This window comes from Condylostylus longicornis, unplaced genomic scaffold (assembly GCF_029603195.1).
Source record: "Condylostylus longicornis isolate FDR11 unplaced genomic scaffold, ASM2960319v2 ptg000022l, whole genome shotgun sequence".
Lineage (NCBI taxonomy): Eukaryota > Metazoa > Arthropoda > Insecta > Diptera > Dolichopodidae > Condylostylus > Condylostylus longicornis.
In genome coordinates this window covers 2,351,212-2,366,274 of record NW_026577991.1, presented here as the reverse complement: position 1 = coordinate 2,366,274, position 15,063 = coordinate 2,351,212, and the positions used below count along the sequence as shown (strand labels likewise).

General features: G+C 24.6%; 1 protein-coding gene across 7 annotated transcripts in view; it reads right to left on the bottom strand.

Moving 5' to 3' along the window:
* LOC129606727 (protein nervous wreck) overlaps nucleotides 1-15,063 on the bottom strand; it is a 43,449-nt gene that overhangs the window by 15,863 nt on the left and 12,523 nt on the right. For all 7 annotated transcript variants that reach the window (XM_055517226.1, XM_055517231.1, XM_055517228.1 and 4 more), the window contains one exon: nucleotides 13,187-13,419. In XM_055517226.1, coding sequence (XP_055373201.1) covers nucleotides 13,187-13,419 — 233 coding nt within the window. The remainder of the gene's footprint in view (nucleotides 1-13,186; nucleotides 13,420-15,063) is intronic.

Below are 15,063 nucleotides of genomic sequence, written 5' to 3'. Positions count from 1 at the left end.
TCACAATGAATATCATGAAGGTCTGCCAAAAATAATATGTTTCCGCACATGTTAATAAAAGATTATCGGCATCACTATATCATTAGGTATGTTGTATTTTCAATTTATTGTAGATAAAAAATATATTTTAAATATTGCCCATGAGATAGCTTAGAATTAATATGAATAATATGAAGGTATTGAAAAGATCCCCTAAATTAGGATAGAATCTAGTTAAATAATTAAAATAAATTATGGTATTAATTTCGAGAAAAATTAAATGTATTAGTAAAAAATTGATGACGGCTAACAAACGTATTTTAGAGTAATACTAGCGGTTGTACTAGTAGTAATATTAACACTAGTGGGGGTAATAAAAGTAGTAGTATCTAGTAGTTTTAGTATCAGAAGTAGTAGCAGTGGTAGTAATATTACGAATAATAGTAACAGCAGTAATACTAGTAGCATTATTAATAGTATTAGCAACAGTAATACTAATAGTAGCAGTGCTACTACTAGTACTACTATTACTAGTATTAATAGTAATAGTAGTACTATGGTAATAGTGGTAGTAATAGTAGTAATAGCAGTAGTGATAGAAAAAGTACTACTAGTAGTAGTAGTCTTAGAAGCTATTGTAAAAGTTATAGTACTATAGTGGTAGTATCAGTAGTAGCGTTGGTAGTTTTACTTGTAGCATCAGTAGTGGCAGTAATATTAGTACTTGGACTATTAGTAGTAGTTGTAGTTATCTCAATCACCATTTTTCAATTAGTTTTCAAGCGAAAGTATTTTCATGTTCTCAAAAAAAAAAAATGTTAGTCATTCCTCCAAATAGATTTTTTATTTTTATTATTCAAAACAAGACTCATTCATTTTCTCTTTATACGGTAAGTAAAACGCTGAGATGCAGAATGCCGCCTGTTATTCATCTCTGAACATAATACCAGCCGAAGATTCTTAAACTCTCTTTTAAACCGGCCCAAAATTTTATAAATTTATAATTTTTTTTTTCTAAATTTTAAACGTATGCGTCTAATTTATAAAAGAAACAATAAAAACCTTTCAAATCATCGCCATTCAAGGAAACATTTAAAATGTATACGCAATAAATTTTTTTATGATTCTAAACATTTTAAATTTGTATTTTTTTTATTTTTATTTATTTAATATTTTTGTCGGTTTCTCTTTTTTTTTCTTTGTTTATTCTTTAATACTTAAAGGAAAAAATATGTTGAATTTGAAAGTATGTAAACTAGCATTACGTAATATTACGTAAGGATTATATTACAAATGGAAGGACGAATTTGAAGTAACCATTTATAAACTATACAATGTGGGTACAACAAAATGCGGATATAGGCCCAAAAAAGAAAAAAAAGCGAAATAAAGAGATAGAGAGAGATGAAAATATTCCCTATATTAAGAAGATGAGAATATGCAAAAATACAAATATTTATATATAGATGTCTATAGATATGTGTGTGTGTATATGCTTAGTGATGAATAATTTTCCATCAAATTCACATTATCATGTTTTTTTTTTTTTTCCTTCTTCCATTTTCTATTTTTATTATTTTTTTTAAAATGCGGTCGACATAATATAATAAAGGAGGTACTGTAATGGCATCAATAAATTTTGATATATCGGGGTTTCAATGAAAGTGCAGCATTTTGTACTGGTAAATAAATTATTTTTAATCGAGATGTCCGCCTGCCTGTGTGTGTGCTCGATTGTTTCAACTTAGACTGAATTAATTTTGTTAAAAATTTATTTATACAGAACTCTAGAAATTAAAAGTCTTCTATGAGAATCAACTTCAAATATTTGAAATCATATTAATTGTATGAGGTTGTTAACTTTCTCAAAATAAGAACTAAGAAATTAAAGAAAACTTTTATAATATCGGGCGGCACTTTTACTTATATATTATTCAGAAAATTCATATAAATAAGGCGGTCGCGATTATATTCTGTATTTCGAGAGAAAATTCGGTTTTCAAAACTTCAAAAATATTCATACTGTCCACAGTATGTCACTACTTGTATGCCAAACCAAGCAATGCACATTGAGTACAATAAAATATTTTTTTTTTAATTTTTTTTTTTATTTTTCATCATTTTTATTCCTCTTCGTTATTTCAATATATTTATATTTGTATAAGTGTATATGAAGTAAATATTAAGAACATATGCACATTCGTCTTCACATAAAATAGCAATAATAGGCGACACCTACACAAAAATATTTTTGTTATTGCAAAAACAAAAATTTATTTTTTTATGTTCCCTTATATTTTTGTTTTTTGTTATTATTATTATTTTAGTTCTTTAAATAGATGTCCTTACATAGTGTTATCTTTTTTATGCATACATATATATTGATGGTAGTACATTAGTGTAAAAATTAAATATTTAAGCCCTTTTTATTTTTCTAATTTTACATTATCATTATTTATATATACTTGCATATTATATATATATATATATATATATATATATATATAACAGGTATATAATGTATTACTTATTATATATCTTTTTATTTTAAAAAAAAAATCTATATACCTATTCAATTTTAGATGAAAAGTGTACAAGCGGTATAATTGATAAAAGAAGAAGAGAAAAATCATTCAAAGGATAACAAGGATGTCAAAAAGTAAATGATGCATTTTTTAAACTGTTCTGTAATTTATTCAATACTGTTACTCTAAATAAATCAAAAGAATAAAATATAAAATGGATAGTAATGATATTTAGGGCAGTAAAATTAGAAATTATAATTTTTATAGATAATTGCTTACTAATTATGCAATGGTCTCTTTGACTCAACAGTAACACTATCAAGGATCACACTGATATCTCCTGAAGTTATGTCTAAAGGGAATAATAGAGGTAAATTTTTCCTCAATTTATAATAAAGTTCGTAAAACTTATTCTAATTTTTCAAATAATTTTGAATCAGAAAACAAAAAATTGAACAGAAAAATATGAGCACGTTATATAAGCAGAACAGGTTATTGAATGAACAAGAAACAATATATGAGCATCTTTGACTTGTGCTCATCGTTCAACGTAATTGATTAATAAACAGCTAAAAAATTTCAAAAGCTATAACAGTAAGTATCAACTAAGAAGCTTCTTAAATTCGACCTATGAAATTAATTGAAAAAACATGATAGATGCAGTTTATATAAAATCGAATCCAATGATTAGGTGAAGAGACTACTTACAACACGACTAAAGGAACATTTAAATGAGCAAATATGTTCAAAGACACAATAGGAATTAAATGGAATTTCGATTTAATGGTTGCGAAAAAAACATTTACGAAATGAATAACACAATTACAGAGGAGAACTTAAATATTTTAAAAAAAATAAAAGGAAGATATAGAAAAGAAGTTCATGATTGCAAGCACTTATACAAATCTAATATTGGCCACTTACTGAACACGGATGAAGGTAGTTTCGGCTACTTGGCTGTTTAAATTATTTTTTGACCAAATCATAACCAAATATGCTAAGCCAGATATTATTATCGTTGATTTAATTCAATTACTGAAGCAAGATACTGCTGATAAGTTAACAGTGACATGCAAAATTTAATTGCTAAGGTTATGGTTATAAAACTATGCTTAAAAATTGTAAACCAATTTTGTGCCAATTTGCTTTTAAATCCGGGGCATAATTGTGGTAACTTAATAAATTTGCAAAAATGTATTTAATTTAGGTTGAGAAATTTACAAAATTGTATTAAACCTGATTTAATCATCACACAAATATATTTTATACATTGAAAATTTCAAACCACAAAGTACATAACCTTAAAATTTTTCTTCTATTTACAATTTTTAAAATTTCATTAACGTTAATATTAATTTTCGTTAAAATCACACGAATATTATTTTCTTTTGATATCTTAATTATTAATAGAGGAACACACACCACATTCCATTACAATAAATTCGAATTAAATAAAAATTTTTACTCCATTAAGTGATTTCCTGAAGCATAAACGCATATTAACCATTTTTATCATTTTATTAATTCCTAAAAAAAAAAAAGACAAAAAAGAAACACATAAAAAGGCACTTATCTGCCTCTTTTTTTTTGCTATAAAATTTACAAATTTTTGTCACATATTTTAAAAATTATTTAACCCCAAAAACCAAAACCTCGATATTTGTATATACATATGTACATTTCTTTTTTATATGAAAGCAGAAAAATCTAAGATTTTACAACTGAATGCACATAACAGTACATAACTAATTTGTATCGTATACTCATATGCTGTATACTTTCCAAATTTTTTGGTAAGGCAACTAAATAATGTTAAGCCTTATATTTCAAAGGAAATATGTGGTAATGAGGAAACATATAATCTTTAAATGAGTTACATATAATATATAAATGTTATATATATGTAGTATATACTAAACTCCCGATCAATCTTATGCTATTTTGTTCTTTATAATCAGTTGTAAGCAAAATTTATGAACAATTTTTACACTCACGTGAACTCGACCAAAACCCTTCATAAACCGGGTTAAATCCCTTACATTTACATTCACTAGATCCGTAACTCGAACAAAGATATGCGACCCGAAAAAAAACCACCTATAACATACCAAAGTCAGACATGAACACAGAAAATGAGCCACCGTCTCCTCCTCTTCCCAGTCACACCAGCTCCTGCAGAGACTGTTAGCGGGACATAACATCTTTCTAGCGTGTAATAAATCAGACAGTGCCAAGTTATAACCCCTATCACAGGTCCGATGTCACCTCAAACAGACACAGATCTGGCTTAGGCCAAAATTATCTGAATGTCATTGTCATTTTTCTATATGTCATTTTTCCATCTGCTGTTGGAAATTTCGCTGTATTGCGTATTGCCCTGCAACATCTCGCTTGTAGTCAAAGACCTCCTTTTCATTCATTTCCAAAAGTAGTTCCATGTCTCTTGAGCTCATTCGAGCAATATCGCTTTTTCGCCGTATTTGAGATTGATATGTCTTTAGATCTGACATTATTAAATTGTATATAAATTATTTGAAGACTTTATAATAAATATATTAAATTTAGAAGTTAGGATATACTGTATATACCATATACTGTATATAACATAACAAGAAATTGATAATGAAAATGTCAACTTCATTTTGTTCAAAAATTTGAAAAAAAAAAAAATTATTATTTACATAAATTTTAATATCAAATTTCCAAAATACCCACATCAACATACATTATTTCCAAATTCATATAAATTTTTTTCTATTATAAAAAGAATTTATTTTGTTAGTCTGCCTGTCTGTCTATTCGTCTATCTCTTCGCAAAAAAAAAATAAATGTTCATAATTCATGAGTTGATTTAAGATGCTTATAAGACGGCTATACACTTGCCTCGGAAGAGTTATTTTTATTTTATTTCTTTTACTAAATTCAAAAATTATTTCTGAAAATAGAACAAGGATTTGGGAAATTGCCATATTTTTTGCAGTATTTTTCGAAATTTAATTGAAAACTGTTGATGTCATTCAAATATTGAATTCAATTTTTTTTGGTAATTACTAATTTCATAATGTAAATATGAAGAAAATTACTGCAATCTCTAAAATAATATGATTTGAGACAAAAAATAATAATTTTTTTTTTTAAATTAAAATTTAAAATTTACTTAACCTGAAATTTTTTTATTATACGAGTTGAATACCAAAAACAAAAAATACAAAAGCAATTTCAATATAATTTTTGTGAATAAATAAATTTTTTGACAAAATATTTTTTGCAATTTAGAAAAGAAGAAAATATTTACATTTTGCACTTTGTAAATACAATATTAAGAAATGAAGGAAACAAAAAAGAAAAATTATTAATAAGGAAAAATGATTTTTCCCCGCAGTAATATGAAATAATTTTTTTTTTGCTTAAAAATATAAAAGATGTTTTTAAATTGATTTTTGTAAATTTGCGCATTGGTATATAGTCAGATTTCGATTAAATCAGAGTCTTATATAATTTTATATTAGCTCTTATATGACAAAAATCGGAAATTATTAAATTCTTCAATTTAATATTTTTTTTTGATATTAAATTCAGATTGGTTTGCAATCTCAGCTTTAAGTATTCATATACGTATATTTCTCGGACATCAAAACTATACCACTACCTTTGGATCGCGAACAGATATTTTAGCCCACGTGTTGCTTGTATATTCTTGGAGTTGAAGTTCTTACCGTTGTTACCTTATATTCATACCGATTTTTTAACGCTTTATTTTTTGAATCTTTGTAGCATGCTTTTATTGTTTCTGTAAGAGTTGCCCGACATTTGCATTGAATACGCAATTGTATTTTGGAATAAACTGAAAAATACGCTTCGTTTATTTATGAATATTCCAGCAATTTTTCTAGCTTCCTTTTTTAGCTGCATAATATATCTGGCCTCTTAATTTCTAATAGTTTTAAATAGTAAATAGCATTACGTATTTAATTAGAATCGGTTGTGCTATTTCGGTAGTAATAACAATTTAAAAATCAATTTCACTTTATCTTAGAATTTCTATTCAATTCTAATACTATTCTTCCAGAATTAATCATTAAAAAAGCTATCGTTCTATAATTTGAACAATTGTCTCTAACACCCGGTCTAATTTTTAACAAAATTTATCAAATTAATTTTTTAAATAAAAAAATTTTTTTTATTCATACTCCAATATTCATAATTTCTTTTCAATACTCCATAATTTCTTTTCATACTCCAATACTTAAATTATTTTTTTTTAAGCAATTTTCATTTACAAAATATTAATTTTTACAAATTTTGAGTGATTTTAACCAATCAATCATCAATGTCTCTTTTAACAAAAATTTATTATATTCTAAACTGTGAGCTTACTCATTTGTGACTAACATAAATTCAATTATAGGTACAATATAGGCTGTTAAAACATCAAAGTGTTTATTTGATGGAAAAGTGAAAAAATAAAAATTTATTTTAAAAACAATTAACATAAAAATAATTTAAACAATATTGTTAATATTAAATTGCAAAATATAAACTTAACAGAGTAGAATTGTTCACATTCTCCAAAAATTCACTTTCTCACTTATTCTCACTTATGAATTAAGGAACACACATAGACTTTAAAAGAGGACCATTTTGAACAGATAGTCCTCTCAACGAATTATTCAATAATTGAAATATTCTATGAATACATTTTAGGGAATCAACTTCAGTTTTTGTTCCCAATTCAATAGGGAAAGCATAACCTGCTGTCAGTATTCTATTTCATTACAATTCACAATCACTATATATATATATATCAGAAAACCTTCTTTAGCAATTAAATTAAATTTAATAAAAATTACAAGCCCCACTACTCACTCATACATCACCTCATCACACGTATTTTTATTTACTAAAACGGAGAAACCATAAAATTCCTTAATTTATTTTAAATTCTTTATCTTCTTTTAAAACAATTTTGCAAAAATCTTTTAAAATCAGAAAATTATTTTAATATTTTTATTAATAAAATAAAATTTTTATTTACTTAATAAAAGAATTTTGTTAAATTTTTCTTTTTTCATTATAAAATCAAATGAATTCAAATAATTTATAACAATTATAAGGGTCCTTTTTTCAAGGACAATTAAATTATATAAAAATTTCATTTTTGACAATATTTATTCTATACGAAACTGTTGTCATCGTATATGGATGTGCTTGTCTTCTGGTTACAATATTTTACAATTTATTTATTAAAAAATTTACTTGAACAATAAATATTGTAAAATATAGCTCTATTATTTTAATAAAATATATGTATATATGTACATAACATAATTATATATTTAAAAGTTTAAAATTCATTAAAATATTTACTGTCTTACCAGCTTAAATTACAATATTCTGTTTGTTTATTTTGTTTTTTGTATACACAGAGAAAAAATATAAGTAAACAGAAATCTTTGATTAATTAGGAAAAATCATAAAACTTTTTTTCTTCTTTCTAGACTTTATAAAGTTTTCTCATGTACATTCGTACATATTATAAACATATACACAATAAATAAATAAATAAAATACATAATATGAAATATATATAGAAGACATCAGAGTATATATATATATACAGTAAGTATATAATAGACTACAATTGAATGAAATTTTTAGAAGGAAAATATCATGTATATTTCCTATTTACAAAGTAAAACCAAAAAAAATACAAAAATATCATCTTAGACACATTCAATTTTGTCTTTCTATTTTTGTTTTATATAACATAAGAATAATATACAAATTGTATAACAGAATATACACATGTATACAATCATATACTCGTACATAATAATTATTATGTATTTGTGTGTCAGTCAGTTTGTAATGTATAAAAATTTTATAATTTCTTCAAGGATTATTGAAAAATATAATAATAAAAAAATTTTTTTTTGTAAATTATAATTGGTCATCCCAATTCAAGGATATTAAAAAAAAAAAAAACCAAAAATATTCAAAAATAAGTAATCTATTTTTAAAGAACTTTTATATATTTTTAAAGAATTTCTCTTCTCTTAAACTGTTATATTATAAAAGAAATGTGCTTGTTTAATACTCACGCGACAATAGTTTGCATTAATACTACATAATCGATTATAAATATTCGATAATATTGTGGTATTATTTGGACTGCTTTTAAAAGTCAGCTTTATAATGATACGAGTTCTGTTTGTGATTTAATCTTGATGAATTTCATGTAAAAACGCTCTCAAATTTTGAAATTAATTGTGTTATTATATGCCAATACGGTTTTATTATGAGGAAATTTAACAATAGTTAATAAAATAGCTTAATTTCCCCTGTTATACATTGACCACATAATTCTTTAAAATTTTGTTGCTATCAATCTTATTCTTTAAAAATATTATGTTTAATTAGGAAATATAGTAGTATTGCCATTGCGATCTAAAATAATTTAAGCAATAATATAACAGTTTTTTAATATATTATTACATATATATGTATATAACAGTTTTATTAAATATTATATCCGTATACAAATAATTGTATAATTTACTTCTTTAATAACTAAAAAAATTTAAAAAAAATTTTTTACCGTGTACACACGAATAATAATTATAATAAGAAGTTTTTGGTCAAAATTAAACAACAGCCAGATTACAGCTGAAATATTTTAAAACTCAGCAATTCACAAATCAATAATTCACAATATTGAGTCATCCTTATCTTAAAGTCTCTCCTAACATATATAAAAAATTATGTTGAACTCTATAAGGAATGCGTTCTATAAAATTGTTCTATACAATTGTAAATTAATCTATTATTCTTTTTTCAGACTCACAAATAAAACCCCAAATTAAATATACCCTTTAAAGAATATTGTGGGTTCATGCAATTTTTTATAAGGACAACCTCAAATAAACAAAGTATCCTTAAAATTATTATGTAGCAGCTATTTTCTTTCGTTTCTTATTCTTTAACTAGAATAAAAACCAAATTGATTGCCTCCATCACATTTTCTGAATTTTAATTTAAAAACAAAAAGTTTTCGTTCTTTTTTTTTGGATTCTTTAATTTGTTTATTTATACATCATTGTTGACGCAATGACATCCGATTTATGATTCTTAAATTTTCTCATTCTTCAATAGAAATAAAATGAAAATTTGCATTATTATTCTGTAAGATTTTCTAGATTATGTCCTAAATACTTAATATTGTAGAGCAAAAAATAAAAAGTTTGGTAAAACAGAGAGAATTTAAAATTTTAGACTTTTCGTTCCACTTTTTTTTTGTTTAACTTAAAGTTTTACAACAAAATTTTTATTATATCTAAATTTAGAATAAAATTTTTCCCAACTAAATTGTTTGACTTAATTGAACACAGAAAAAAATATTTTTTTTTTATTGTTTTAACTTTAATTTTCTTTATATCAACCATTTTGAAAAAAGGAGATCGTTCTGGTTTTTGTAAACATTCCAAATGTTGGAATAAATGAGGAAAAGCAATAATTTTATTTTTAAGCAAAACGCTGAATAATGATTTTCCAGAACTCTATTGTAAAAAATATTTTATTTTTTAAGTATAAAAGAAAATTTTTCAATTAAAATGCCGCTGACATTTTACTTTTAATTTTTCGGCTAAAAAATGAAATTGTGGCCATAATTTCAAATGTCATTATTCTATAGAAGAATTAATTAATAATTTAATTTTTTATATTAAGAAAGAATGTTCCGCATTAAATACACATATATTTGCATAGTGTACAATGGTCTATAAAATATATTTGCATAGTGTTTGAAATGCGATACAGTGACCTTAAAAGTTAAACAACAGCTGCTAAAATATTTGAATTGAAAGTTTAAATCAAATTAGTTTATATAATAGTTTTGTAGGAGAGTCCTCTGAAAGAATACTCTTTCATTTATATACTACTTTACTATGTCACATAAATGACTCAATAAATTGATGAGTCTTATTTAACCTCACCACATAATAGCACATTATAATTTGAATAATTTTTGCACATAATAATTTGAATCGTAAATGAGGTAGCCGCCGACATCGAGAGTCGGAAGTCAAAGAGTCGAAGTAAGGTAGTTAGAGACAAATAGTTGAAAAGAAAGATTCAGAGTTGAAGACCTCGAGTTAAAGAGTCGGAGTAAAAAAATTAGAGTCAAGGATTTTGTGTAAAGAAACGCAGTCAAAGAGGTGTAGTGAAAGGTATGGAGTCAAGCAGTTGGTGCTAGAAAGCCGGAGTCAAAGAGTCAGAGTCAAAGAGTCGGAGTAAAAAAATTAGAGTCAAGGATTTTGTGTAAAGAAACGCAGTCAAAGAGGTGTAGTGAAAGGTATGGAGTCAAGCAGTTGGTGCTAGAAAGCCGGAGTCAAAGAGTCAGAGAGTCGGAGTCAAAAAGTTAGAGTCGAGGAGTCAGTGTAAAGAAGGACAATTCAAAGAGTCGAAGTTAAAGAGTCAGAGTTAAAGAGTCGGAGTCAAAGATTCGGAACCAGAGATTCGAAGTCAACGAGTTAGTCAGAGTAAAAAAAATTAGAATCAAGGAGTTTGTGTCAAAAAATTTAAGTCAAGAAACCGGAAGGAAAAAATTAGAGGCCAAGAGATAGAGTGGAAGAATCGAAGTGATGAAGTCGAAACAAAGGAGACATATTGTCGAAGATTAGGGTTTCGTGTTTGTCAATTGAAGTTTTAAGGTATAAAACCTGTGTAACTGACTCTGTGTTCCTGTTTTCAATAGCAGTTACATTTACAATATTTATAATATTTAAATAAAGACTTCTACTATCAAAATTCTCTTAAATTCCTTTTCGTATATAAAAGATGTTTTATACGGTTTCGTATTAAATTTCTGAAAAAGAAATTTAATTTTTAATTTTAACGTTATTCTCACTCTTTTTTTATTTATCTTTAAAAAAAATAAATTTAAAAAAGAAAGTTCCAATATTATTTTTATCTAATCCTTATTTTAACTTTTAAAATATCCTGTATGGTTTCCTTTAACTTTTCCTTTGATATTTTATATATTTTTCGTCTATTTTTTTTTATCTTTTTTGGTTGATTTTCCTACTCATTATACAATTTTATATTCTTGTCTTCTTCTTGATTTAAGTCCAGACAAAATGCAAATATTAACTTAATTTTTCCATTTATTCTCCTCTATATTGTGTGCATAGTATTAAAGGAGTGTATATAATATAACTTCGATACTATATACTGAATACATGTATATATACGATGTATTTTTAAAAGGAAAAGGATATCAGCTATAAGGATAAATAAAATTAATATTTAATCCATATAAGAATATATTGGTTAAAATTAAGACTATTGGCCAGATATATTGTATCATATAAAAGTATACAATGTAGAAACCAAACCAATATATTTAATTTAAAATGTTATACAAGGATAAAATCCTATAATATAACAAAATTTTTTAATTCTTATAATAGTGCACTTAAACTACAAAATTATGAATAATTTTGTATATAAACACTAAACTAATAATATTAACTTTTAAAAACTTATTTATATAGTAAATCTTAAATATTTTTTCAAGCAACATACGCTTATATACTTATATAATAGATAACATAGGGTAAAATATTCATTTATATATACAAAAATTTCGATTATCGGTGAATAAACTTTTGTTCACGAGTAATAAGTTTTTTTTTTATACAAAATTTTGTTTACTCTTTTTTTTCATATGATTTAGAATCAAGTGTCATAAATTAATGTACACTGTATATAATTATGTTGATATAATAGTACAGATAAGAAATAAGTATTTATAAGCACGTAGACAATAAATAAAGTAAAAAAAAATAATAAAATTCATGACGTCTATTATATCAAAAATTGTGAGCGGAACCCATATAGTCCCATTTTTGTTATTTTTCCCTTAAATTCTATAAAAGAAATTTATAAATAACTTTTAATGCCTATTATTATTTACTTAATGGTTGACAATATTATTGACAATACTTTTGCATTTCAAAAAAAAAACAGGTCTAAAATAGGTCTGTTCTATTTGTTTTTATCGCAATTTTAATCAAGCGATGCCATTATTGCTATTTGAAATATTTGAGTATTATGGCAACAATTTGGTTGTCATAGTGTTAGAAATTTGCATTAACAAAAATTTTTTTCACTATAGCTATTAGATTTTTTTTTTGAAGAAAATTTTGAGGAATGACAAAATTTATAAAAAAAAATTTTTCCAAGTATAAAATCAGATTCACATATCATCCCTACGAATACCGTTACCTATGCTAAATTTTACTTATAAAACCAATAGGCTTCCTTTTCCTTCTCCTCATTATTTAGTGCAGCAGTGTAGTGTGAAGTGACACTAGTTATAGTAATTCTAATATAATAATTGATTTTATAATAATTACTTTTAACAGTCGACTCATGGGAATTTGAGCTATAATAAGGGCATTGTGTTCGAATATATTTAAAACAACCTGACAATTATGAATGAAACATAACTTTATATAGCGAAAGTATAAATCATTCTGAGCAATCACACAAAATCTTTGAATTATCCCACAAAACACATATAAATACACAATATAAAATATTTTATTGTATCCCATATTAAATAAAAATTAATATAAAATTAATATATATATATGTATAACAAAAAAATATTATAAACTTACCATCTTTCTTCAACTTGTCCTTCCATTTTAATATCCGGTATATTTGGAATTTTTTTATTTAAATATGCTGATGATATTTTAAGCAATGATTCGCTATATTGTTTTTCAATTGCTGAACGTTTAATTGTAAATTGTCGTATATCTTCCAATAAATCACATTCATGTTGATTTTTTAATTGTAATTTTGTTATTTGTTCAGCATGCAAACTTTTTAAAAATTTTAAATAATTTCCCTATATTTACAATATGGTTTTCATTTCATTATTTTTATATGATAAATTCAATTATTCCGGGTGTATATAAGAAAAATGAAGAAAAAATAGAAAAAAAAATATTATAGCTATATAAAAAAATTTTTTAATATAAAAAATTTATGAATATTTTTTGTGTTTTTTATTCGATATTTTCTTATTGAAATTTACATACTTATTTATTTTATTATTTAATATTTATAATTCTTTATTTGACTATATTTTATATTTTATTTATATATGTATGCTAGTATATATTAATTCTATCTGTTATATAGTGTATAATGAATTCACTTTCAATAAAAAAATTATTAATAATTAAATGGTTTTTTCGGTTTTAATTTTTTTTTGGATGATCATGATGAATGGTATAAAAAACAAAATTTATTATTATTTATTTAAAATTTTAAATTTAGAAGCTATATAATTAATAATTCAAACATAAATTTAATTATAATCTACAAAGGAATTGAATTATAACAATTTCACAAACGAATAAAATGGCAAAAAACAACAAATGAAAAAAGGCTAAAAATGCCCACAAGGAAATTAAAATTATTAATTCTAAATAAATAAAAACTATCAACATTAAACACATAATATATATATATATATATACAATATATATATACATACTGTTATACAAATATTATTGATTACTAAAGAGACATTATCGATTACAAATATATTTTATTCAATTAATGTTTACTCTATTAAGTTAAAAACGGGTAGAAAAAAATATATAATTGAATTATTGAGCAAGCAAGCAAGCAATATAAAAAAAAACGGAAGCAAATACGAGTATTCAAAGAGAGGAAAAATCCTAAAATAAACTCAATTGTTATTTATTTTATGTTTTTTTTTTTGTTTTATTGTTAATTTTTTTTTTTTAAGAAAAAAACACATCAGAGACTGGCAACCCATATTGTATATATTAAAATTTTTTTCAAATTTTGAGAGTGTATTTTTAGATATAAAAAAAATTAAGATCAACTCAAGTAAAATAATTAATTAAAAATACTTCGTTTTCCAGTTTAATGTTGAATAAAAATCAGTTTTTAACTATTTCTTATGTTCCTGACAGCTCAACTAGCATATTATGCAGAAAAGCGGACTAGCATAAGTGATAGTATGAACGCAAACCAATTTATAAAAAGTGATTTGTGTCTGTATTAAAATTTAAAAAAAATTTTTTTTTGCAATAATTTCTATCTGGTATTAGTAATTGTCTTTTTTTTTTAAACTCAAAATTAGTAAGAAATTTGAGAAGGAAGGAGACAAAGAGGTGAGGTCGAATGAATGGAAAAACTTTCAGAGACTTCGACAGGCTAAATGCCTTTTGAGAAGTTTTGAATATTATTGAAATGGTCGAAAACCGGGTGATTACGGATGTCTTATCAAGCCTATGCGGAAAGAGGGGGCATTTCAGGAACCAGAGCATAGTGGATGATTACCACTGCAAATTTTGTGGGGTAATCGGAGATGAATTCAGTGCATCTTCTATTGGAAAATGTGGAACTCTAGTACACAAGAGCAGGGGAATGCTGGGTATAATTAAAATTACATTCAAGAGGGGGGGGGGGGGGGGGGGGTGGCAAAGATTTCTTATTTAAAATTTTCCATTAC